The sequence below is a fragment of the Eleginops maclovinus genome, chromosome 19 (assembly GCF_036324505.1).
Source record: "Eleginops maclovinus isolate JMC-PN-2008 ecotype Puerto Natales chromosome 19, JC_Emac_rtc_rv5, whole genome shotgun sequence".
In the NCBI taxonomy this organism is placed as follows: Eukaryota; Metazoa; Chordata; class Actinopteri; order Perciformes; family Eleginopidae; genus Eleginops; species Eleginops maclovinus.
Window position 1 is genome coordinate 9,612,120 of NC_086367.1, and position 25,346 is coordinate 9,637,465.

The 25,346-nt window shown below is 44.8% G+C and overlaps 1 protein-coding gene across 1 annotated transcript in view; it reads left to right on the forward strand.

The window, feature by feature from the left end:
* The window catches only part of LOC134881357 (connector enhancer of kinase suppressor of ras 3-like), a 51,874-nt gene that overhangs the window by 1,353 nt on the left and 25,175 nt on the right, over positions 1–25,346 (forward strand). The window contains 2 exon segments of the mRNA XM_063908626.1: positions 21,103–21,266; positions 24,962–25,164. Coding sequence (XP_063764696.1) covers positions 21,103–21,266; positions 24,962–25,164 — 367 coding nt within the window.

Consider the following 25,346-nt stretch of genomic DNA (forward strand, 5'->3'; position numbering starts at 1 on the left):
TGTGTCCACTGAAAAGAGCCCAGCCATGGCACGCATGGGGGGGGGGATTAGTTGTCTACACGGGGCCCCATTGCTGTCAGTCTTCTGCACATCTGACTCAGCAGTTGTCTCTGTAGGTCTTATTCAGTGGATTTACGAATCGAAAAAACACGGTGGAAGTGTACTCGCTATAATGACAGCAGAACATTCATGGGGGTATTTCATGCTGCCCATTTGAAAACCGGGTGCACCAGAAAGTCAACAGAGCAGACGATGCAGCCTTGCAAATTCATGTGGTCAATCAAGGCTTAATGGCCATTTGCTTTGGTTCGAGGCAGTGTCAGTGGGTTAGACGGCAGTTACTTTGCAAGACATTACATCTTCCTTTACACAACTACAGCCACAAAGCAAATAAAGCTAAAATGCAAAATGCAGTGCTTGTTTACAACAGTTAACCACTCCATTGATGACTAATTGGTCTAATAGTTAGAATCGGAGGATGAAGCCCTCTTTATTTGTCACATACATGCAGAGCACACACAGTGAAATTGGTCCTCTGCATTTAACCCATCCTAGTACAGTGGGCAGTTATTGTACAGCGCCCGGGGAGCAATGGGGAGGGGGGATTGGAGGTGTCCGGTGCCTTGCTCAAGGGCACCACAGCAGGGCCTAGGAGGTGAACTGGGACCTCTCCAAGTAGCAGTCCACTGCTGAGCCACTGCTGGAGTTTAGGGTTGGACTACCGTAATCTTAAGAATGTCTTAGGACTAATATCTTGAGAGGAATTTAACATAGCATAAACATCAATTGGCTCGTCCTTAACAGGGCTTGGTAGACCAATAAAAAGTTTAAGTTCCAGCTTTTGCTCCTCAATCGTGTTTAGCATCTAAGTGTCCAAGTATGGAAGAGAAAAGCCCTTGTGTTGTCATCAGTTACCACTGCACACAGCCACTAACCACTGATGTTGTTTACCTGAAGAAAACAACTTTGTAATCCTTTCATACCAAAGACAAACAGCATCACACCGAAGTAAAACCCTCATCGAGAGCCCGGTCATGACCTGTTCACACCAATTGCAAACACGGGTGTTGCTAGGTCGTTGCGCCTGCGTGAAAGAAGTCAAATTAAACTCCCAAAAAAAGCACTGTATGAAGATTTTTGCTCTCATTTGCCTCAGGTTGTTTTCCCCAGTAAGACAGGGACTGCTTTGTGTATTGAAGCTGTTGTTGATCACTTGCATTGTTCATGGAGATCAAGCGGTGGTTGGTGGATGTTTATTGCCAATGAAAGGGCATTCGGTTCTTTCTTTTTAAAACACTGTTGCTTCTTGTTTGGGGACTGGAGATGCCCTGAAGCGCATTTCCTTCACCGCAAGCTCTGATCTTCCAGCTGGACCTGTGGTGTCCTGTGATAGGTATGCCATATGTCATGAGTGGGACCCGCAGGCAAATAAGCACTCTTCTAATGATGGCATGGATGTCACAGAAGTATGTTTTTTTAAAATAAAATACATTTTTATTTTTAAATTACGTTAGATTTGAAGATCTATACCCATAGAAGTTACCCATTTTCGCTGAGTCAGAAGTTAAAGTTGCTGTTTGTCTTTCCAAATATAGTCCTGAATCCAGTTGGGCAATACTTCAGCTAAGAATGGCTGGCACTGGCAAGGGAATGAATAACCCAAACTAAGCTGAATAGTTTTTCATTCACACTCTTACTTTATGTTGTCGCTGGGAGCCAAACTGCCAAGTTTTAACAAGGCATCCCAAACATGCAAACCTGCACAGCTACTGTCTGACTGAGTTGCTCTCCTGCCTTAGTTCAGCACGCTCTGGAAGTCCTTCAGCATTTTCTATACTTAAATACTGGCTAATCAAATTTCAAAGCCCCGCATACTGTACATGGACATGGATTAAGCATGTGATGGATTTATTTTGAGCAAGAATCTATCGCTGAAGTCCTGCTGATCTAGTGGCCCCAATGTCTATCTCATACCCCTTTTTGGCACAAGCCTATACAAGTCGGGGCTATATTAGTTTATCAGCACTGCAATGGAGCTACAGTTGCGTGTCTTTTTTGTGAATGTTACCTGTTAGCAGAAGTCTGATATGAATGGTCAGATAAGGGTCCCCACGTCATGTGGATGGAAACACAAGGGTGTGAGCGGCTGTATCCTGCCTCTCGAATGCCACCTAAGTGCCAAAGAGGCAATTAGGTTGACACAAAGGTGACAAACATGTGCTGAGTGCGTTTTGTCTTTGACCAAGGGTGCGCTCGGAAAAATAACAGCATTGTGTCCGAGTCAACACGCGCAGATTCCGCTGATGGGTGCCTTCAGCAGCCTTATCAGTGGAGGTGACAGTGAGGTGTGGGCAATGATGGCTCGTGATCCTTATCTCGCAAAAGAGAGACTTCCCAAACTGGAGTGTGAACAGACACTGTGCAGACGCCTCACCCCTATTAAGGCATCCACCGCCTCCGCTTTAGTACCAGCGCAATCGGACAAGTGGAGTTCTATGTTTGGATAGCCTCCACAGGCATCATTAATCCGTTTTAGCAACCCTTACGCTGTCGGCTGCGTGTATTTGCATTACGGAGGGCAGGTGGTAAATGAATCCAAACATAGGCCTTAAGAACAGCGGAAATCTGGCATGCCCTTTCCAGTGGCCTCATAAACACAAGGAAGTAACAAGCTGCAATCATTTATTCAATTGAAAGACAATCTTCCTTTGACATCCCTTAGTTAAAACTCCTGTCTTTGTCATGTACCAGTTTCATACAGCCATTCAGCTCTTTAAAATCCAGCCTTTGTGTTCCATTGATGGGCAGATAACTGCGTTACCTTTCCATAGAAATGCTCCTAAGAGTTCAGGGGAAGTGCTGTAAGAGGATTCCCCCCGGGGAGAGGCGACTGAAAGGGACTGCTGTGGTTTCGCTCCGCAGCCTGTTTCTCACACGGCCTGGTGTCCCGTTCTTACAGCCTCAGGAGACACATATGCAGACCTTTTAGAGAAATCATTAACAGTTAATGTCCTTCTAATTTAATGATGAGAAAACCAAGACAATTTAATTTAAAGGCACTTGAGCCTCCTAACAATGCATAGCTGGTTTTTTTTGTATCCTCCATGTGCCTTTTACAGGGGTGATGATGTTTGTCAGTAGACCAAGTCAGTTTGCATTTGCATGAACGGTTGGTCGTTCATTGCCAGGGAAGGAGACCAAGTGTCACCATTACACACGCCATTGTGGCTAGACAAGTTTACTATTTCATTCAAATCTAAAATGTGCATTGCAAATCTCCCAGATGATCTGAGCTTAGCAGGACCTGCAAGCTATTTGGCCACGCTCTTCCCTAAGAGCATTGGCTCTGTGTAAGCCATGGGAATAAATGCGCCAACCTGAGGTGCAAACACTGGTCACATGCTGACTGACCTCTGGTGCGGGATGTCAAGTGCGTGCGCCTGATCACACTCAATGGTTTGTTAAGTGCCATCGTGATTGTGCCTGAAGAGTCACTCTCCCTGTGATTTAAGTTTGTAAGATATATGTAAGTCTAAATGATACTGCACCAAATCTTACTCGTACAGTAATTCAATTTCGTGCAGAGAAGGAAAAGGGAAGTGATTGGCTGTGTTGTTATTGCTATCAAAGCACGGCTCATGCAGTTATGCTCAAATAACCAACGAACATGAGAGGAATGCAGTTTTTTCCGCCTGCAAACCAAACGAGCAGCCTTGCGAATAAGCAGTAAAAACAGGTCACACATGTCCTGTTGTTGCACTTGGGGCCCCCAGTTGCTTTTAACGGATTTAAAATCCAGAAATCAAGTCCACGGTCCCCCTCGCTGACCAAATCCACACAGACCTCTTTCATCCTGCCACCAGCTTACACTGTAATGAAGTGTAATGTCATTACGACTATGAAGCGATTTGGAGATTTACGAAGTGTTGTCCACTTTTGGGTTTAGCAGGGCACTTGGGTGGATGCCAGATTAGAGCTTGTTCAAAACATGTCCAGACTAGTCCATATTTTCCCAGTCCTCCTGAGAGACTCAGTGAATTCTTGTCATGCTTTTCACACAATTTTAAAAGTGGCGTCCCTGGGATGTACAATCTTATGGTTTAATTTAATAATGTACTAACTCTTATTTGCATTCCATAGTTGTATAATTGCATAATAACACAGTGTTGTTAGTATTATATGGAGGCTTTAATGTGTCTAGGTCTCCTTGTATTCATGTTTTTTCTGTGTATCTTTGAAGTCTGTTTACCTATTACATAAGAGAGTACTGATAGATAAAGCAGCTCTAATGAATCAATGAAAGGATGAAGGTGTTGGTTTAAACCAGGAAACTAAAAAAACACCTGATGATTAAAGGAAAGCCACAAACTTTCTTTGTGTTTGTTTTTCTGTGTGGTGCACAGCTCTACAGAACACAAAGTTTCCCATTACTCTATTGTGGAACGGTTAGGTCATAAATACAATATGGAGACTCTATTGTGCTTCTGTTTTCATTTTGTTATGGTTGGAAATCACCAAGGGAGTCCACAGAAAATTCCAAGAGAAATGGAATCTTACATGCTGTGCCTTTTTTTTTTAGAGAATCGCTTCACTTTCTGTCCATCTTCCTCTGGACTTCCCCATCATAGGTGAATCTTCAAGGAAAAACATAAATGTGTTGTTGTTTCCCGACAGTCAAAGCGTCACACATGCAGGTACTTATCAGAACAGAGGTATGACACATGCACCCTGACACGCTTTGTCAATAAAAATCAATCAGTTTTTTTGGCCCGAGGCTGGAAGTGGACAAATGTCATTCTCGCGTCACAAATCAGCTATGCCTGTAAGATAAGATAAGATAAGATGTACCTTTATTAATCCCCGTGGGGAAATTCGAGAAGTAAGTTTAAAACTTTCAAACAAAACTATTTTTTCCCCTGGACTCCTTTCAATTGGTTGTACAAAAGGATAATAGAGGAACATGTGGGTTTTTGGATTTGTTTAAGCAGGGAGTGGTTGCTTCTCTTTGCAAAAAATGGGACCTGAAGAAACAATAAGCGGAGATTCTGTTGATCCTGCCTTTTGTTATCATCGGTGCAGACTCCGCGGAAAAGCCTCTCACCTGCCCTGCGTCTGTTTGTATGCGGCAATCTTTCCAGTCAACAGCACATTTATCATTTATAGGAACACGACTATCGCTGTCATGGCTGTGAGGGAGACGCGCAACAGGTGCTGGTGAGAGCACAAACAAACCTCACCTGCGATTGGGCGTGAGTGTGTTTTTGTGGTGGGAGAGAGATAAGCCTGAGTGTGTGTGTTCCTGAACAATCTGTCATTGGTTTAGAGCATCATAATTTAATGTAGGGATGCATTTTAGAGAGTCAGTAAAGTAGAACATGCAGTGTGTGAATGTGTGTTACTGACGCCCTGTCATTGAAGATGACTCATCCACCCCCCTCGCCGCAAGGAGAACAGGATCAGCTGCACAAGACCTGAGAGATAATAGCGGCTTGTTATCTACGCTCTTTCTGTCGTAATAATAACATTTTTGCTTTGAAATATCTAAAAATGACATGATCTATGTGACAGCAGCCCCATCATCCAATGTACACCAAACTGCTTCTGAGAAATATTGATTTCTAATGTGACACTGCTGTTTTTCTGCTATATTGACAGTTTATTAAGTTGTTTCCTTTGTTTTGGAGAGAAGGAAACCTATGCGGACTATTCTTGCTCCTGTTAAATCCACTGCAAAGCTGACCACAAACTCCCATGATCCCTTGCTGCTTCGCAACTCCACCACACTCCATCTATGTTGTTGTTTCATTTGAGAGAGCCCTAGTGGCAGCAAATTACACATTGGGTGTTTAGGGAAATGCACTTTTGAGACTTTTAATGGGACTTTGTTGATCATCTTTTGAATGTATGTGTTTTTGTGAAGTGTGTTTCTGCTGTTGTGTGGTCTTCTGTAGAGCGGGTAGACACACTAATGATGCTCTCAATCTTTTTGACCTCAGTCTCCTCCTCCCCTGACCTGGATACAAGCAAGCTATAAATCCTTGGATCGTGGTCAAATGTTCCTTTTCCTTCTTTACCTCTTGGCCCAATTCAGCCTCCTCCAATTTCCTTAAACCTCTTTTTCCCCGGTCATACCCCCCCCAACTTCCCTTGTCACTATAGTAACCTTAGTTTTATTTACATCTCCAGCCAATGCTTCAGCTCTTTATTGGCAACAATCATGCCTGAGGGGCTGACCACCAGTAGCACTTTTACTCCTGCTGTGTTTAAACATGGGTATAAAGCAGGCAGCTAGTTCAGATTAGCGTGTGGACAGACCAGGCTGAGGAGCAGATTTACGCTGTGCCAGGGTCAGAGATGGATCCTCTGTCGGTTTTGATCGAGTAAATCCTCTGCTAAGCTCAACTTGCCAGTGGGATGTTTTAACTTTCTCAGTCAGGCTAAAAAGCAACCAGGTTCAAGGGGGGATTTACCCACCGGGAGATTTACGGCAGTTAGCAGATTCTTATCCATAGATGCTAATGGGGATCCACATTAGAAATAAAGTTCTCCACTCAACCGTACGAGCCACAAGGGCAATGGAAAGCTATCTTTGGTTTAATTCTTTCTGTCTGCATATTAGTGTCATAAAAGCAAAACAATAATACTAATGGCACAATGAAAACAAAGTTAAGTTTGTCTTTGCGAAATATATGAAAAATATGCCCACATGCGGTGTTAGCCTGACTGCCAGCACACTGTTCCCATGGCAGACCCAATGAGTGGGGCACATTTCCTCCCACAAACCTTGTTCATCTTAATTGTGGTTTCCATAGGCAGCTATTATGGTGCTGGTAAATTGCTCTGTAATCAGTGCGTAGGGCCACCCTGATCATACACCATACATGTGATGAGATGAAAGCACTGAACTAAGTTCCCAGTGTTTTTTTGTTTTTTTAACTATGACATGTTTGTCTCTCCCGGGCTATGACTTTGAACCCAAAGTTGTGTTTGATGGTGGATGTCGCCCCTTAAAGTCGTCATTTTTCTTTTCCTTGTCTTTTTCTGTCGCCTTTTATGTTCCCCCGTGATTTGCTTTTTTCCCTCCATCCCGTTCTATTTGTCAAGAACAAGTCTTTAATTATAGTTTTCTCTCAGGGAAATAATTTAAAGGTTGCAGCAAAGTGAGTGTTTTAGAAATCCTGTTGACACACAAACAGCGCCGTCTGTTGTGACTCTCAGGCCACACGGAGCTTTCTGATTTAACACCTATTGTGATTTCAATCTGGAAAACACAAGACCATACCCAGACTCCCAAAGTGGCAGTCTCTATTGTATTGCGCACTTTCAAGACTGAGACTATCTTGGGATGCTTGTAAACAGGCGGAACCGCAACAAAATGAATGTCGGTGGGGCCAGGAAAGATTGTGGTAGGTGGAGGAGCAGGACCATGACTGTGAGGAGAGAAGGAGGGGTGGGTGGAGACATTTTTGAGATCTTTGTTGCTTTTTTAGTGGGTGTTTACGCTGGTGGTAACGGGCTGCAGCGACTGGCTGGAGAGTGATGGCGTTTGTTTTGGCCTGAGAGGTTATTGCTACTGCCCATTGCTTCGCTCACCTGCACACAGTATCCCTGATGAACAACTCGTGTTATTCAACCTGTCCTTGAATGTGTGGATGAATACATGGAATATCTACTGACAATTTTAAATGTTGAAATTCCATTATTTCAAATCTCAAATGAAAATCGGTTCAATTGTTTTTTTTAATCATTCAGCCTAATCAAAAGCAAGGCAATTCATGCAATAAAAACAAAATCCGCTCAACCCTGAACTATTTACACAATGTTTTTTTATGGTCTACAGTTTGTTCCCAACTTACTTCTGAAGATGTAATGTTATTTGATATATTAATTACATTTGACCATTAGTGTGGGACATTCCAAAGAAAAACACGGTGGTTATATCACTAGTGATACGATGCAGCCTATCCTTTTAAAGACAAATACCAAATGTAAATGGAAGCTCCATATTCTCAAAATAGCACAGCTGACACCCCTTAGTATACAAGTCACAAATAAATGTTGACAACACTTTGTTGGATTTTATAGCAGACAATTTGGCTTGACATATCTGGAATATCACAGGTGTAAATCATGACGGTTCACATTTTTGAGAAACTGCCTTTGCAGGAAGACTGACAAAAGAAAAGGAAATGATGTTTCAAGTTAGAAACTCAGTGACCCAGACAACCAGTTTTTCAGTTTTTTTTTCCTCTCCACACCCTTAACTTAAGCAACAACCGCTTGGATTTATGTATTTCTACGACGACTCGCTAAGCCCGCAGTAGTCTCCTTTATCTCTATTTTCTCTCAATCGATCTTGTATTCCCTCAATCCTCTGCTCCGATGTGTTTATAAGCAGAAGTCGTGATGCATCAGGTCATGCGACCGCCAAAGTGCCTCTCATAACCTCCTGCACTGCTCTGCTTTGATCTGCTGCGCCTCAGACATCACCTCTCACCTCGCACTAGTCAATTTTACCAAACCTGTCCACCCCACAAGCCCTCTCAAACTTGGAACTGTGACAGGGTACCAGCGATGTATCTGGGGTTGTGCGCCGCTGGAGTTGAGGATTAACTCAGCCAAGGGGCTGGGGCTCATAGCTCCTGCTGATGTGCTTCAACCACAACAGCCCCATGAACTTTAACCCCCTTTTGCTCATCAGTCATCGTCCATCACCCCGTTAGAGACAGGGCTGCTTTTGTCTGCCTGTGCAGGGACCAACCTCAGCTGTGTTTTCTCACTTAGGAAGCCCACTAGGGACATGTTTCTGCCATTTCGCAGTTGTCTGTTTTTAAGATTAGGGTCCATGAAGTGAAACACTCTTTGTTAGCCAAAGGAAGCAATGATAAGATTAAAACATGGGTCTCACAGTCCTAGCCAGTTGAGCAGTCGGAGATATTCAGTCTCAGAATTCAAGCCTATCTACAGTGTAGTTTCAGGAATATCGTGGGGAAACATGGCGCAATAACGCGTGTCTTTGCCCTACTAAACAGACTTTTCAGGAGTAAAGAGTCTCATAGAAAGCTGTAACACTCCACTGTTGTCAGAGGAGGACACAACATGCTTAATGGAGAGATGTAGAGCAGCATTGTGTGACTAAAATCCCCAGTTCCCATTGGAAGAGCTATCCCAGTGTGTGTGTGTGTGTGTGTGTGTGTCTGTGTGTGTGTGTGTACAGGCTTTGTTGTCCTGTGAAGTCATGCATTAGAGTATAGCTTAGCAGTCGCCGAGTGGAGCTTTTTTCTTTCTTTCTAATTACAGCACGGCCTGGTCCAGCCAGAGCCCATTGTACCAGGGTGCTGTGAATTCCCACAATGGGGCAGCTCAGCGGAGAACAATGAGTCGAATTCCTGACCGTTCCCCGCAGGTTCGGAGGCCAGCCTGATAAATAAAGACAGAGCAGTTACAGTGGCTTTGCTATTCTACACCCAGTAGCTTTCCCACTGGCCACCCCAGTGGGGATATTGGTTTGTGTGTGTCTTTTTTTATGTGTGTGTGTCACAGGGTGGCTACGACTCCCACTGGGAGCACAGGGAGGGGTTGAAAGATGGGGGCGGTGAAGAGGAGGGAGTTTGTTTGGTTCTCTCTGTAGGAGGTGAAAGACTGTGCGCTGTTTTCGTGTGTAATCAAACCCCTGAGAACGGAAAAGTTGGCAACCAACAGCTGCATGGAAAGCTTTGTTGACCCAAAATTGATCATAGATGCGACAAAGCGCCGGACTGGTGTAGGGCTTCAGGAACAAACCAGATCTAATGACTTTTTCAACTCAATGGATTTTACATGTACTTGGCCGCTCTCAATTCAAGCTGCTGTCTTGGTGCTTCTGTAGAGATGGGAAATGTTGAGATTATGACAAGAATAGATCGGCCATTTGCAAGCGGAAGGGTTCTGTTGTTTACATTGCCAAAAATGTGTGCTTACACAGCCTTTAAGTAGGCTGCTGAGCTTCGAGCCCCCCAACAGGGTCTGGTTGCACTTGTTGCGTCCAAACTGCTGAATCTTGGGTTCTTGCTTTCCCAGCTGTCCAGAAATATGCCTGTGTGTGGTAGGAGCATCCATTATACACCCAGGCTTTGATAACCTGTGGGGTGGGTGGTAAGAAAGACCCCACAGTGAACAGCAGGTGCCACGCTGAGTCACACTTATTCTGTGTTTGTTTATTGGACACATTTCGTTCAGATGCCCTTTTCTTCCTCATGCATGGAAGATATTTCAGTCAGACCATTCTTAGGAAAGGATGTTGTTCTTGGAATTCTTGTTGAGGGTACAACATCCGGATAGTCCTTTCGTCCATAATGATTTCCCAGATCCCAAGATGACGTCGTCAAGTTGCACTTTTTTTATGTCACTAAGTCCATATATTTGAGATTTACAATCGTGTAAACTGTCTCTAATTGAAAATAAAGTCTATGACAAATAACTGTAAAATGTTACACATTATGAATAAAAATCGGTATGCAGTTGAAATTCAAAAAGAGACTACTCAGTTATGTTTATCTGAGAGCACCAGTGGCAAATTGTGCAGCTTATTTATTATATCTTTAATATATCTGTGGAAAATATGAATCAATAAACAACAACAAAGTAGTGATCAGTAGGATTCGATTTCCTTGAAATAAAACTGTTAATATAATTTTGTTTTGTTAATATTTAGATATAGTTGTGGGGGAATTGAATCGCAAAACATGCATCTAATATTGAAATGGTTACAAAAGTTTATTGTAGAATTGATCAAAGATTAAAATAAACCTCCTACCTCTTATATTGTGTGTGTGTGTGTGTGTGTGTGTGTGTGTGTGTGTGTGTGTGTGTGTGTGTGTGTGTGTGTGTGTGTGTGTGTGTGTGTGTGTGTGTGTGTGTGTGTGTGTGTGTGTGTGTGTGTGTGTGTGTGTGTGTGTGTGTGTGTGTGTGTGTGTGTGTGTGTGTGTGTGTGTGTGTGTGTGTGTGTGTGTGTGTGTGTGTGTGTGTGTGTGTGTGTGTGTGTGTGTGTGTGTGTGTGTGTGTGGTTTGAAGACATTTGCCAAGCGGTTCAGAGGCCATAAAATTCCTCCAAAGCGTTTCATCCTTTGCTGGCTTTGAAGACCATTCACACAGTCCTCCCTCGTGCCCCCCACTCCCAGCTCAATTCACAATAACGTCACACTCTATCTCCTTTACTGGTTACTCTACCTTTAATGAAAATGGATAGTCTCACACACGTACACACACCCCTGCTGCCATTGATCCGGGCCCAATAAATGTTTTATAAGCCCTAGGACACCCCTCTTTTATTCAGAAGAATGGTTGAGTCCAGAGGGAAAGATTGCTGTGGTACCTTCCTGAATTCAATGGAAAAGGAATACATTTTCTAGTGTGGCACACATCTACCCCCCTACCCTCAATCATTGGTACAAGTGGTTGGTCTCTTTCTCTACGGCACGTAAACACACTTAAAACTGTTCCAATTCAATACTAATGCAGATTAGTTTTGACCCTAGAATGACCTGGAATTTCAAAACTCTCTGAAGTCAGACTTGTAGAATAACAGAAAGGAAATGTGGGAAGAAAAACACTTGCCAATGAAAGAAAATGAATGAAACGGCCTCGAGGAGAGGATGGGCCCCTCATTCGTCAATTAGTGGGTTCAGATTCATTCCTCCCACTGTTTCTTTCCAGACTGTTTTCCCATATCTAGCCCCTCTGCATGATATCGTGTGGTTTTAGAACAACCAAGCTTAGAGACATGCCCTTTTTTTCTTCTGGTGAGTGAAACAGGGTGGCACCATGTCACAGGAAATGCCTTTTAGCGCGGCTGGAAGGAGAAACCTTGCCCGCTCACGATCCAAGTGTTTGTGTTTATCTGATGGCAGTAAAAGGCTGGCCCGGTGTTTGTGATTGACCTGTGTTTATGTTCAGGCCAGCACTCAGTCCCTTTAAGTCCTACAATCTCTAGTTGTTGGCCAGTCAGGGGTTAAGCTAAAAATTCTTGCTTCTGAATTAGGACACCAAAGAATGACAAAAATCCAATGAGCCTAACTGGACCTGACTTGTGAAGAGGCTAACGGTTAACAAGCCATGATGGAATTTCCCTTTGATTCAGCGGAGGTGACTGGAGTTCTCACAGATATTTTCTCAAGGGTGTAAAATGCTCTCATGGTGAACTCTGATGGCGTAATGGAATTTTAATGGCCTTTGAGGGGAAAAAGTGTTAGACCATGGCCTGCGATGCAGAATATTCTGATGTGAGGTCAATTTCTACAGAACAGTCACCATAAAGGACTGCAATACTGGAATTTCAAGGAATCAAACCACATCTAACAGTTGGCTTCTGTTCTTTATTTGTTTAGCTTTGTTAGCACTGTGCTAAAGTCTGTTTACTCTTTGCAGCTTTTCAGTTAAATCCAGTTTGATTTTTCATATTGGTCTTGACTACCTTAAACCGGTAAGCAAACAACAGAAACAAAGATACATTTATAACATGAAATAGTCAAAAAAGTGCCAACTTAGGCAGAAAATGATCATAGTTAGAAACTAATTTGAGAAAAATAAGCTTTCAGATCATTTTTGAAGTGTACTGTAAAAAGTTTGTCTTTGACTAAATTGTATTATTTCTGTGCATTTTTTTATCCGGGGATCAACAGAATAAAACATTATGTAGAATACAGGATTGGCATTGCATTATTTTTAATTAGATTGAAAAATTCCTGTCAAGTGTCCCGTCTTTTTCGGCTGTGCTTAACCCCCACTTGATAGGGAGGCACCAATTCTGAATGTTTTAACTGGGTTTCACTCAATGACCAGGCTTCTTATATCTTTATCCGATTTATTTTTCTTCCTTTTGTAGCCCAGACAGTACAGGTGAAAAACCTTAAAACCCAGAGAACACCAACCATTTACAAATTTGCACATCTCTTATAAAAATAGGCACAGGAATCAACAATGATCAATTATCAAAATGTTTTACCTGACACACACATGTATAAATAACCACATATGTATATAAATAAATAACCACATGTATATAAATAAACACATTTGTTAAGTTAATCATTTTAGCTTGAATCCATCACAGATATTAAATTTGCCTACATTTTCTACTACGAGAACCACAATGAGTGACTGATCAACCACATGGATCACTAAACAGTTAAATTGTTAGCAGCATGTTTAGCACACCATTTTTTCCCATATAAATATTTACAAATATTTACAATACATATTCACTCCCACCAAGTTACAATGTGCAATTTCAGCAATTCATTTTAGACAAACTTCATATGATCTAGGACTATGCACGTTTTAAACCATGGCTTTATGCCAATCCATCACAGCAGTATTCCATATCAAAGAGCTAAATCACTGAATTAAGCAAACTACAATAAACTGACTAACCAACGTTTCCACAATACATTCTGCACTACCCGTGAATATTTACAACACAAAAGCAGATACTACCGTGCACAAACACAAATGACTTTCCCGCGGCAGCATTCAAATGCGTCGTCGGCGTCCATCAAACAATCAACAAGTGGCACTCGCAACAAAGTCTTAACGTAGCGATCTTACCGGCTGTCTGTTCAGTCTTTGAATAATTGGTACCAGATTCAGCACAACTTCGGAAGAGCTCGATGAGAATGCCGCCTCTTACTCTCCTCGTGCTTTACTGACGTTTGTCTTTTTAAACAGATATTAAGCCGGAACTGCGTGCGTCTTCTTTTCCTGCTCGAGTGTTCCCATGCGAGTGATAATTAGTTCCGCTTGACTGCCGACGACGAAAAAGGGGCGTTCACCGTGACACCTCCCACTCAACCTTTTTGTCCTTGGACAGATAGGTTGCAAACTTTAAGGTGAACCTAAACAGTGAGGATTCTGCTCTTCTACAGGGAGAAGGACTACCAGCCGTCTGACATCTCTTCGCAATACCACCCCATTTGACTTCTCTGACCTCTCTGAGGACTTGGTCGCTGGCCCTTGATGCTGAACGGAGGCACAGTTGCTTGGTGTGACAAGAATCTCAACATCTCTCCCCAGGTATGGTCCAAACAAGTCAACAGATATAAACTGGAATGGCGCAGCAGGTCTTGACCTTTCTACTGGCAGATCACCCATCACTTGTTGGCATACTTGAGCTCTTGCCTTCCTGCAGTGGATGCACTGGTTGACAACTTTCTGGGCCAGCCTTCTACCTTGGATGACCCAAGCCTTTTGCCGCATCCTTAACAGAGTCCCGGCAACCCCTTCATGACCTTCCTGATGACTTTGGCGTGCCAGTAGAGTTCCTAGCCAGGTGTCGAAAGGAACCAGTGGAACAGCCAAGCAGTCTTCTTTGAAATACTGTATTCGGCCTCCACACAGTAACAAGCCCACTAGCTCCATCCTTGTACACAACCAGCCGGTCTGTTGTGGTGCTGGGGAAGGTAACTCCTTCTTGTGCTGCTAAACACAGATCTCGGAATGAGTCCTCCCTCTCGGCCGCAGTGATGATGCCAACCAATGGGACTGCCTCCCACTTTGGTCTTCCCCTGGCTCTGCAATGAAGAAACTTCTTTGCCGCCCTCCAGACCAGCGCTAGTGACTTCATTAGTTGTGTTAGGCTACTGAACCGCTTGATATCCAACAGGCTTGAAGCTGCAAACCTCGGCTGGTGGCCTATGCAGATCCGCGGAGGTCGAAGTTGGATCCTGCTTGGACTCCTGCCTTGACTCCTGCTTGGGCTCCTGCTTTGCTCCAGCCCGGGTAAGGGCAGCAACAAAAGCCTTCTTTTGGATGCGTGTGAGGTTCTCTCTCGCTTCGGCAGCAACATCCTTGGCGGACTTCACTGGCCACTCACTCTCTGGGAGACTTAAGAACTTAGGACCCAGCTGCCACTCTGTGCCTTCATCCAACTCTCTGGGGCTTGCCCCTCTGGAAATAATATCCGCTATGTTGAGTGGGCCAGGAATCCACCACCAGTCTTGGACGTTCGTGCTGCCTTGAATTTCCCCAATTCTATTTGCGAAGAACGTCTGGTAGCCGTAGCTTTCACGTTGATAGCCCCCAGGACTGTCTGGCTATCAACCAGGTGGTACCACCTCTCCACACGAATTCTGCAGTGCTTCTGGAAATACTTCTTCAGACGGGCAGCGTAGACAGCTCCACAAACTTCAGCCTTGACAGCGTCCCCCTTATGGTCTAACGGCGTCAGCCTGGCTTTGGATTCAACTAGCCGTATGGTCACGTCTTGTGGCAATTTCCACCGCAGGTACAACACAGCGCCGTACGAGCGCTCACTACCATCGGAGAATGTGATACCGCAGGGCTCAGCGGATGGGTCAGGAGGTGTCAAGGCTCTGACGAAACTCACCCGACCGAGCTCAGCATAGTCCTCAAAGAGGCAGACGGCATCTTCCCGGAGGCCCTCAGACAAAGGTACGTCCCATGTATTTTCTGATGGACTATCTTTGCCCTTTGCTTCTTGGAAAGCTCTCCTCACCAAGATGGCTCCCTTCTGCTTGACAGGCGTCACAAGACCAAGGGGATCGTCCAGTCCAGAGACTTGACTTAGGAGCTCTCTACGAGTGAGTGGATTTGGCACCCGTGCCCTTACCTCATCTTGCAACAGGTTTTCTCCCAATCTCATTTTCTTTTTCTTTTTAGAGAAGTTCACAGCCACCATCATGCGAAGTTTGTCACTCTCTGGGTCATACCCAAGACCCAGAGCTTTATTGTTCTCTTCGGAGAGTTGGTTTGGAAGGACCATCACTGAGGGTTCTTTCCTCTCCAGGTCTCTGTGTCCTGGCCTCCCACTTTGGCCAGAGTAGACCCACGGCTTCATGTAGAATCCGCCGGCTTCCAGGATCTTTTCGACATTAGCTGTTATTTGCTTGAGCTGACTCGGGTCGTTGTGCGAAGTCAGGACATCATCGACATAGGCGTCTTGTTCCAGCACACGGTGCTCTTCTGCAAGGTGGTTGACATTGGCAGATTCGCCGTCTCACGCATGGCGACTTGTGCGATGCAGCCTGCCGGCTTATCTCCGATGTTGACCCTCGTAATCGCCTTTTCAGTCCTCATGAATGTTGCTTCGACAGCCCTCCCTATGTTGGGCAATGTTACTGGATCCTCTATCCAGGGATATTTCGCATGCCAATGTGGCTTCTCACTGTGACGATCTCCGGTTACATACGTCAACCCACTCTTTATTTGCTCCAGCTCCCGCTCCTCAGAAATGGTCATCTCTTTCCCCCCAGGTTGACAATGTCCACATCTACAGCTGCCGCACCTGGGCTCACAGGCAGCCTCAATGCTGTCCCACCTCCACCAGTCCAGGAAGTCTTTGCTGGCCGCACACGTAGTGGCTTGGTGAGTGGAGGCTGTTCAAGTGAGCCTTTACAGATGATTTCCTTATACTCTGCAGCTGCTGTCCGCATGGAGCGTGCAAAATGAGTTCTGGAGCCATGGGCCGTGATTGTAACATCTTCCAAAAGGTCTGGATGAGAACCACCCACTGTCGTCCCAAGGGGACCATCCCACAAGACAAGGTCACCAACGGAGCGCACCTTCTGAGGGACGAGCTGGCCTTCTTTATGGCTGATGAGGAGCTTGATTTTAGTGGGACGGACCAGTTTATGGAGGGGAACGTCAGGAAATATTTTTTGCAGTCTCTTGGGTGGCACGTGCCGATTTACTTCTGCGATGCTATTCAGCCCATAACACACAAGCTGGTGGATCTCAAAGTTCCCTTTGAAGTTGTGACCCGGATTTTCAGTAGATACCGCTTGGTCTCAACTGTTACTTGCATCCCGCCAACTCCATGGACTATGAGCGTGACATCCTCACTCCGCAAGTTCAGCTCACCTGCAGCCTCGTGAGTGATGTAATTGGTGTCGGATGCCAAGTCTATCAGGGTCCCAAGCTTCTGCCCAGCATTTGCAGTGACTTCGAGGATCATCATTATGACTGGGAACTCATCAATACCATTCTCCGCCATGACTGAACTGGATGTTTTTGAGACAGAATTACAGAACACATTTCGACACCGCTGAGCCAAGTCGGGGGCCAGGCTTGTCAGGAACTCTTCCTGGGTCTCTGTGTACTTTTCCAATTCGCCTCTTGCAGGGCTCGGCCTCAACTTCCTCAGCCCATCTCTTCTCTTCCAGCCTTGGAACAGAGGTAATAGTGATGACGTGGGCCTTGAGTGCCCTTACACCCCTCGCTTTTACACAAAAAGGTGGTCTTGCACTCCGCATCATTGCCGTGAACCTCGAGACACCTCCCACAAGCACCAAGTTCCTTAACTGCTTCTTTCTTTTCTGCCACTCTGAGCTCTTTGAACTTCTTGCAGTAATACAGCTTCCTCCCGTGGCCTCTATCTCCACAGACAACACAAGATGCTTGGGAGCTTGAGGAGTTGGTGGACTTTGTTCGGGCATGCTTTTGTGGGATTCTTGCCTCTCTCTTGCTGGGATCATCCCTTAATTGATCCAATTGCTCATAAATCTTCTCCTGACTTTTCAGAAAACCAAGGAGCATGTCGAACCTGTCTTCAGGTGATACGTCTTCCTTCCCTTTTGATACATAGACCAGCCACTCCTTCTTTAAGCTTTCAGGCAGCTTGCTCTCCAGGGACTTTGTGACGAGAGGATTTTTCAAGGCGCCCGTGTTTCCCAACGCGCTGAGGTCATACAAGGCTTTTCCAACAACCTGGATCAAGTCCACGATCTGCCTGGGTTGGTAGCTTTTCACCGGTGGCAGTGCCTGCAACTCTTCAACAATTTCCAGGGCAATTGCTGTTTTATTTCCAAACCGGTTTTCAAGGACGCGAAAGATTTCATCCGCCGTTCCATATGTTGACAGGCGAAGGTCCCTCGCTACCTTTTCCTCAAGGCTATCCAACAGCTGGAATTTCCTTACCTCCCGGGAGCCGGTAGGTTCCCCTTGCTTTGGAGTGCCTCCCATTCCTTCTTCCAGAGGTAGAAGTTTCGCTTATTTCCATCAAACTGCGGGAGTACTGTTGGCTTCAATTTGATAGCAGGTGTCCGACGTGGCTCTTTTCCTGGGGACCCATCATTCTCCAGCTTCGCCTGTAATAGGGTGGCTTTCTCTGAAATCAAGTCAAGCAGCCAACCTTCCACACGCCTCATGCGCTGCTGGAAGTCAGGCCGCTCTTCATCTGGGACCCAGCGAGTCCATTTGCGGATGGCTTCTTTCGCTGCTCTCACCAGCCCCTCAAGGTTACTAAGCATTAATTCATATACCTCCAATTTCAGGCCAGATTCCTTTTTCTGCATCCGCTCACACTCCCTTTCAGCTGCCCCCAGTGCCAGGGACAGTTCAGGGTTGCCAAAACTTCCCCATAGAACCCTCTGGACAGCCTGCTCCACCTCCTCAAGTTTTCCTTCACATTCATCTGATGTCTTCTTAATGTCTGCACTTACGTCCTCTTTGGCCTGCGCTTCTTCCTCAGTCCAGGAAATTTCCACCTCCTCATTTGCCTCCATCACCCGGTCAGCCTCGAGTGCGACCTTGCTGAAGGCTTCCACCAGTTCTTCCGCCGACATTTTCTTGCAAGACTTCAGTAGCGAGTTTGCCAGTCGGGAAAACCGCTGTTTGGCAGTCGTTCTCTCCTTCTTTAACTGCTGCAGAGACTTTGACTCCATTTTGGGCTTTGGAAACGAACTTGGAAAGCTGTGGGCGTGGACTCAGTTGCAGGTGGGCGTGGACTCAGTTGCAGGTGGGCGTAGACTCCGCTGACTTAGTTGCAGGTGGGCGTAGACTGCAGAAGCTGTAGCCTGGCTTGCTAGGAGCCTCTTCAACCAGCTCATAGCGGTTTTTCACTGTCAAGTGTCCCGTCTTTTTCGGCTGTGCTTAACCCCCACTTGATAGGAGGCACCAATTCTGAATGTTTTAACTGGGTTTCACTCAATGACCAGGCTTCTTATATCTTTATCCGATTTATTTTTCTTCCTTTTGTAGCCCAGACAGTACAGGTGAAAAACCTTAAAACCCAGAGAACACCAACCATTTACAAATTTGCACATCTCTTATAAAAATAGGCACAGGAATCAACAATGATCAATTATCAAAATGTTTTACCTGACACACACATGTATAAATAACCACATATGTATATAAATAAATAACCACATGTATATAAATAAACACATTTGTTAAGTTAATCATTTTAGCTTGATCCATCACAGATATTAAATTTGCCTACATTTTCTACTACGAGAACCACAATGAGTGACTGATCAACCACATGGATCACTAAACAGTTAAATTGTTAGCAGCATGTTTAGCACACCATTTTTTTCCCATATAAATATTTACAAATATTTACAATACATATTCACTCCCACCAAGTTACAATGTGCAATTTCAGCAATTCATTTTAGACAAACTTCATATGATCTAGGACTATGCACGTTTTAAACCATGGCTTTATGCCAATCCATCACAGCAGTATTCCATATCAAAGAGCTAAATCACTGAATTAAGCAAACTACAATAAACTGACTAACCAACGTTTCACAAATACATTCTGCACTACCCGTGAATATTTACAACACAAAAGCAGATACTACCGTGCACAAACACAAATGACTTTCCCGCGGCAGCATTCAAATGCGTCGTCGGCGTCCATCAAACAATCAACAAGTGGCACTCGCAACAAAGTCTTAACGTAGCGATCTTACCGGCTGTCTGTTCAGTCTTTGAATAATTGGTACCAGATTCAGCACAACTTCGGAAAGAGCTCGATGAGAATGCCGCCTCTTACTCTCCTCGTGCTTTACTGACGTTTGTCTTTTTAAACAGATATTAAGCCGGAACTGCGTGCGTCTTCTTTTCCTGCTCGAGTGTTCCCATGCGAGTGATAATTAGTTCCGCTTGACTGCCGACGACGAAAAAGGGGCGTTCACCGTGACAATTCCTATTTCTATATAACTGAAACTATTTTTATGGGTTATAATGCATATAACAAGATGAAGCAATGTGGATCGTGAGTTGTCTTTATGTATGCTCTGAAACATGCACTCGACTCTTGGTCAGTCATCATTTTCCCTACCATGACACACACATAAACACACACATGCAGTATCACCTTCTCCGCATACTCTTTGCAACCCATGTTTAGTGTCACAGTGGAATGAAGCTATGAGGAGCCATTCACAAAAATGTCTCGGTGACCAGAGAACACACCCAGTGAGTCCTCCCTCACAGCGACATGTCCTACATTTTATTCGGCTGCTGCTGAGTTACATTCTCCCATAAAAGTGAATATTTCTGTTACTTGAACGGCTCACTTTAAATGGATCAGCCAAACCCTGTTACACACTGGAGAATATCATATGTAAGGGTGTGTGTGTGAGTTACGCTCAGAGGGATTGAGTGTGTGTTCCAGCTGACAGGTCTTTCAGTAAAGCAGGGCGCAGGGCCATGTATCTGCAGCTGCCCCCTCTCTGTGCACTCTTTGATGGGGGAGAAAGACGGCGTTTACTGCTACACCCATAGCTGGACACACACACAAACCAACGCTTGTTCTCAACTACCACTCCTAGACCCACTGAGGGACACATTTCTAGATAGGGAAGGCGTGTTTATGAGTTTTTATGGTTGTATACTGTAATCTACCGTATAAGAGGACCCTGTTGCAGTTGCAGAACACGCTAAAACCACGCGACTCATATCCTTGTATGTTTAATGAGCAGAGCAGTTGGTGGTGTAACGGTCTATGTCATTTGTTCTCGGTGCTCTAAATAGTAGCAATGGGCGGCTCCTGGCACTGGCACGTTTATTGAAACACACACGCGTGCGCTCACACATATAGCCATCCATTGTTTAACCAGGCAACAGACTTAAAGGTATCAACCGTCACTCTGTTTGTGTTGTGTTTGTCTAGCGGAGATAGCAGTCCCACCTGTTCCTTGTCTGCACTGTACACACACACACGCACACACATAAAAAGGACAGATACATTAGTTATATTCTCGCCTTCGCATTATGACAAAGAGCACATGCAAACGACAGTTGAACTAACCCTTTATAAAGTTGCCTGCTGATGTCGAATGTGTGTCTAATGGGTATTTGCCCTTTTGTGTCCAGGTTTGGACGACAGCCTGCAGCAGTATGTGAGCAACTTTGAGCGGGAGAAGATCAGTGGGGAGCAGCTGCTGAAGATCACGCATCAAGACCTGGAGGAGCTCGGTGTGGCCAGGATCGGCCACCAGGAGCTGGTGCTGGAGGCCGTGGACCTGCTCTGCGCTCTGGTCAGTAGAGACACGCTGGGAATGTGTGACTTGATATGTATCTGGATTTCAAAATAAGGATTTGTGATAAAGCAAGGGCTCTCTTTTGGTCACTTTTCCTCTCCCTTCACTCAGTTTCTACACTAACCAAACCAAGCCTGGTCCGACTGCTCCAGCAGCTATCATTTCCCACACAGCTCAGCAGGGTGTAAAGGCACCACAACACACACACAGCAGCCCGAAGGCATTATGGAACAGAAGTGTCACTCAAACAGAAGAGGATCTGGGTCAAAGGATCTTGGGCTCAATTTGGCAGTTAGAAGTTATGTAGCGACAGGTGACAGTTTGATCCGATCGGGAGATAAGGTATGAACTCCCTCTCCACTCCCCCCTCATGGGTAACGTGTCCTCCACATACAAAATACTTTAAATAATTGTCATTCTTTCAGCTTCAGCCCTTCTACTTACCTGAGCCATCTTTAGCTTTAATTATAGATCCCCTGTTTGGCTCTTCTAAGTGACTCTGAGAGCAAACCAGCTGAACCTTTGTCCGTCATCATGATAGCTCCCAGAAAACTGCCAACAAAAGCATATCTGCCTTCAACTCGTGAGACTCGAGCGATGAAAACCCCTCCATGCTCCAGCTGAAACAGAACCAGGTTTTCCAGCAGATGGGATGGATTTGGAGTTTTATCACTTCCTGAGCCATAAAAGTCCCAGATTGTGGTCCATGCGTTTTGATCAGTGTCAGCATTTTCTGCCTTGGTGCTCTATTAAAATGTTTTACATTAATCATTCAGGGCATGGTTATTTTTACACAGAAGAAACTTAGAAGTCAAATATTTTCTCCCTGTCACGAGCCTTCACACTGATCTGATAGCTGGAGGTCAAATGGGGTTTGGAACAACACATTGTAAGGCCTTAAATAGATTTCTTTGTGAGTGATCTGCAACCTCAGCACAGTGAAGCTATACAAGGCTTTTTCTAGGATTCAGTGTAAGGCCGGCACATGCAAAAAAACTCTCAACACTTATCTTGCATATTAATATCAATGTGTGGCTCCACTGTGTCGGGGTCTTGAATAATATCCAGTCTACTTCCAGGGACATAATAATTTGATGTTTCCCCTCCAATTCAACCCATTCAAAACACTCTTCTATTGTTTCTCGTTCTCCAATACCTTTTAACGGTATCTTTCCTTTAACCAATTGAAGTAAACATCTGGAAACACTTGTCACGTACATCGGTGCCTTTTTGTGTTTTTGATGGATTTACTCATCGCAGAATATGTACCATATGGTATATCTCGTGGTCTATAAGTTATTTCATAGGGACTGTAACCAGGCCCGGGTCTTTGTTCACCCCTAGAGGTGTGTGTTTGTATGCTCTTTACAGTCTTATGCAATTTAGTATCAGAGCATTTGGCACATTGTGTTTTGACCCTCCGCCCCTGATGCAGATACGTCCTGGGGTCCACACGTAAACATCAAAATAATAACCAGACGTTAACACACAAAATAAAACGGATCGATGTTGTGCCTTTATACTTATGCCAGGAATGCTGGACTCTCGGCAACCTTTCCCCCCCCCTCCCTGACGCAGTTCGGATTAACGTTTTTTTTTGTCCGGTTGGGCTTTCCTTATTAAGAATGAAGCCTTGGCCTTCCACAGGCCCCATGGGAGGAAGTGAGGCCCCCCCCCCCCGATTCAATTAGCTGTGGCAAGGTCACTACTACCGCCAGAAACAGAGGCCACCAAACCCCCACACACTCTCACACACACACCCACACCCACCCTCCCCCAAGTTTCTCTCGTTTTGTTTACTGTGAGGTCAGACACTTCCTGTTGCTGCAGTCTCATTCATCTTTGTGACACTCGGCTTTCGTCCTGAAAATTAAATGATTAAGCATGCCTGAGCTGTACTATTAAACGTTTTAAACCTATAGCATTAGGATCGTGGCCTGAGAGACAAAAAGATAACATTTCAATTAATTTAACTGGACTTTTCTAAGCCATGGTGTCTTCTGCAGAGTCGGTGTTGAAACCCAACACGTCTTTATTTGTCCTTAGACCCCAGCGCTCTGCTCACATGACATTCACATTAGCAGCCATTAAACATACAGTATATGACAGATCATCCAGCCTCGACAGCCGAGCACAGAGCTGCTGTAAAATGTATTTCATCTCGCCTGAGGGGGAACCTGTCCCTTTCAGTAAATCAAAACACTTATCCTTAGATGGCACATTGTAGCAACACACATGTACTCGGTCTCTGTCCGGGCTATCGGTCTGTATCTATCTTTTATAGTCAAGCCAGATCCATGTAATGCCTGTGGCGAGGGCAGGAAGCGCTGTGGTGTCATAGCCGTTCTCCATTTCTCCCAGGGACACTTAACTGAATATATAGTCCCTTCAAAGAGCACCAACTAGAGCCTGTAGAAAAAAAGCTCCTTCCATCTTGATTCTAGATCATCGTGATGGCTATAAAAAGGCACTGAAAGCATGTGCATTTGGCTTGAATTGTAGTTATGAGAGTGAGAAATTGACTCTGACTGGAACCACAGATTTTGCTCAGACGTGGTTTTGAGCTCAGCTGGCAGCGAGGGACGAAAGCTCACTGGACATCTGTGGGCCCGTTAGAACTGCTGCGGGTGTGTGATTAGCAAAGGAAAGAGCCAGGAGAGACGTTTGATCTGGAAAAGACTCACACTGCTCTGCCCTACTGTTTCACTTTCACTGTGTGGATGACGAGGAAACAAACCAAATGACTCCTTAACCTTATATTTCCTGAGTACGTTTGCTTATCTTCGATGATGTTCAAACCTTAAGTAAGTTTGCCTGCAGCTACTGTTGGACCAGTTCAGTCGAGCAGTGATTCATTTTGGAGTGACTGAGGGAAATGATTTGCATATTTTTCAAGCTGATGTTGGAGTGGAATAAAAGTAGACACTAAGCACTTGCAGATTCCCGTTATTTCCTTAACGCAAGCTGTTTTACTCCTTGCTAAGCATATTAAGCTACTGGCAGGCACATCACACATACAGCAGCAGTGCTGGCAGCGATGCAACACCATGTAAGCTGATATTTACCCGGACAGCGGCCAGCCTGCCCTTTCTCTACTTACCTTTAAGCAACACATCGTTCCCTAACCACTTTATCCAGTCAAAACATTGCAGAAACAAAGCTCTTTCTAATATGTGACAAGTGCTAAATGCTCTCAGACACACTTTGCCATCAATGCTAAAAATGTGCATATTGTTGCAGCTCCTGCAGTAGTTCAGTTCAAAGCTGATCTGTACTTGGTGACCCTTGAAGACACAGCTCTGCTGCTTCCTGCATGAGACCTAACAAATTGTAGGAATGCATAAGCAGGAAACAACCCCGTCTAAAGAATGCAAACTTTGCCCTGCTTGGTTGGAATCAGGTGATGGAACAAACCTGGAGACTGGAAGGGGAAATTTCATGGCAGAGCTGTCTTTACAGACAAGTCCACTTACATTTTATATGCCAAAGAAAAGATTACAGCTCTTGGTTGTACAGGAAGCAACATGTTTTCCTGTTAAGGAGACTCCACTCAGCCTGTAGCTCCCAGGTCTAGACTGTGCAGAAGAGCTTTGATCTACAGTTTATTGCCAATAAATATCATTTCACCTATAATCATTAGTGTCTTGTTTTTTTGTATGATTAAATAATGTTGTTTTGATTTACTATTTCAGAACTATGGGGTGGAGACGGACAACTTGAAGAATCTGGTTGTGAGGATGCGAGCCGCCACCAACAGTCTACACATGGCCACGTCTGACCGCAGGAAAAGCCCCGCGTACGACGGCAGCATCTCTCGCAAGCCCCCCAACGACTTCCTCACCTCTGTGGTGGATCTGATCGGCGCTGCGAAGAGCCTCCTGGCTTGGCTCGACAGGTAAAAACGTAGAAATATACATAGTATTCTGTAACCAACCAAGAAATGAGCCGCAATAGATAGAGAACAGTCAATCCGGCATCCCAAAATGTTTCTATTTTGCTGTATCTGTATATGGAAATGATCTACCAGCTGTTCTTCACATTTCCTCCCATATAGACTCCTTCCCATCTCACCTGTCC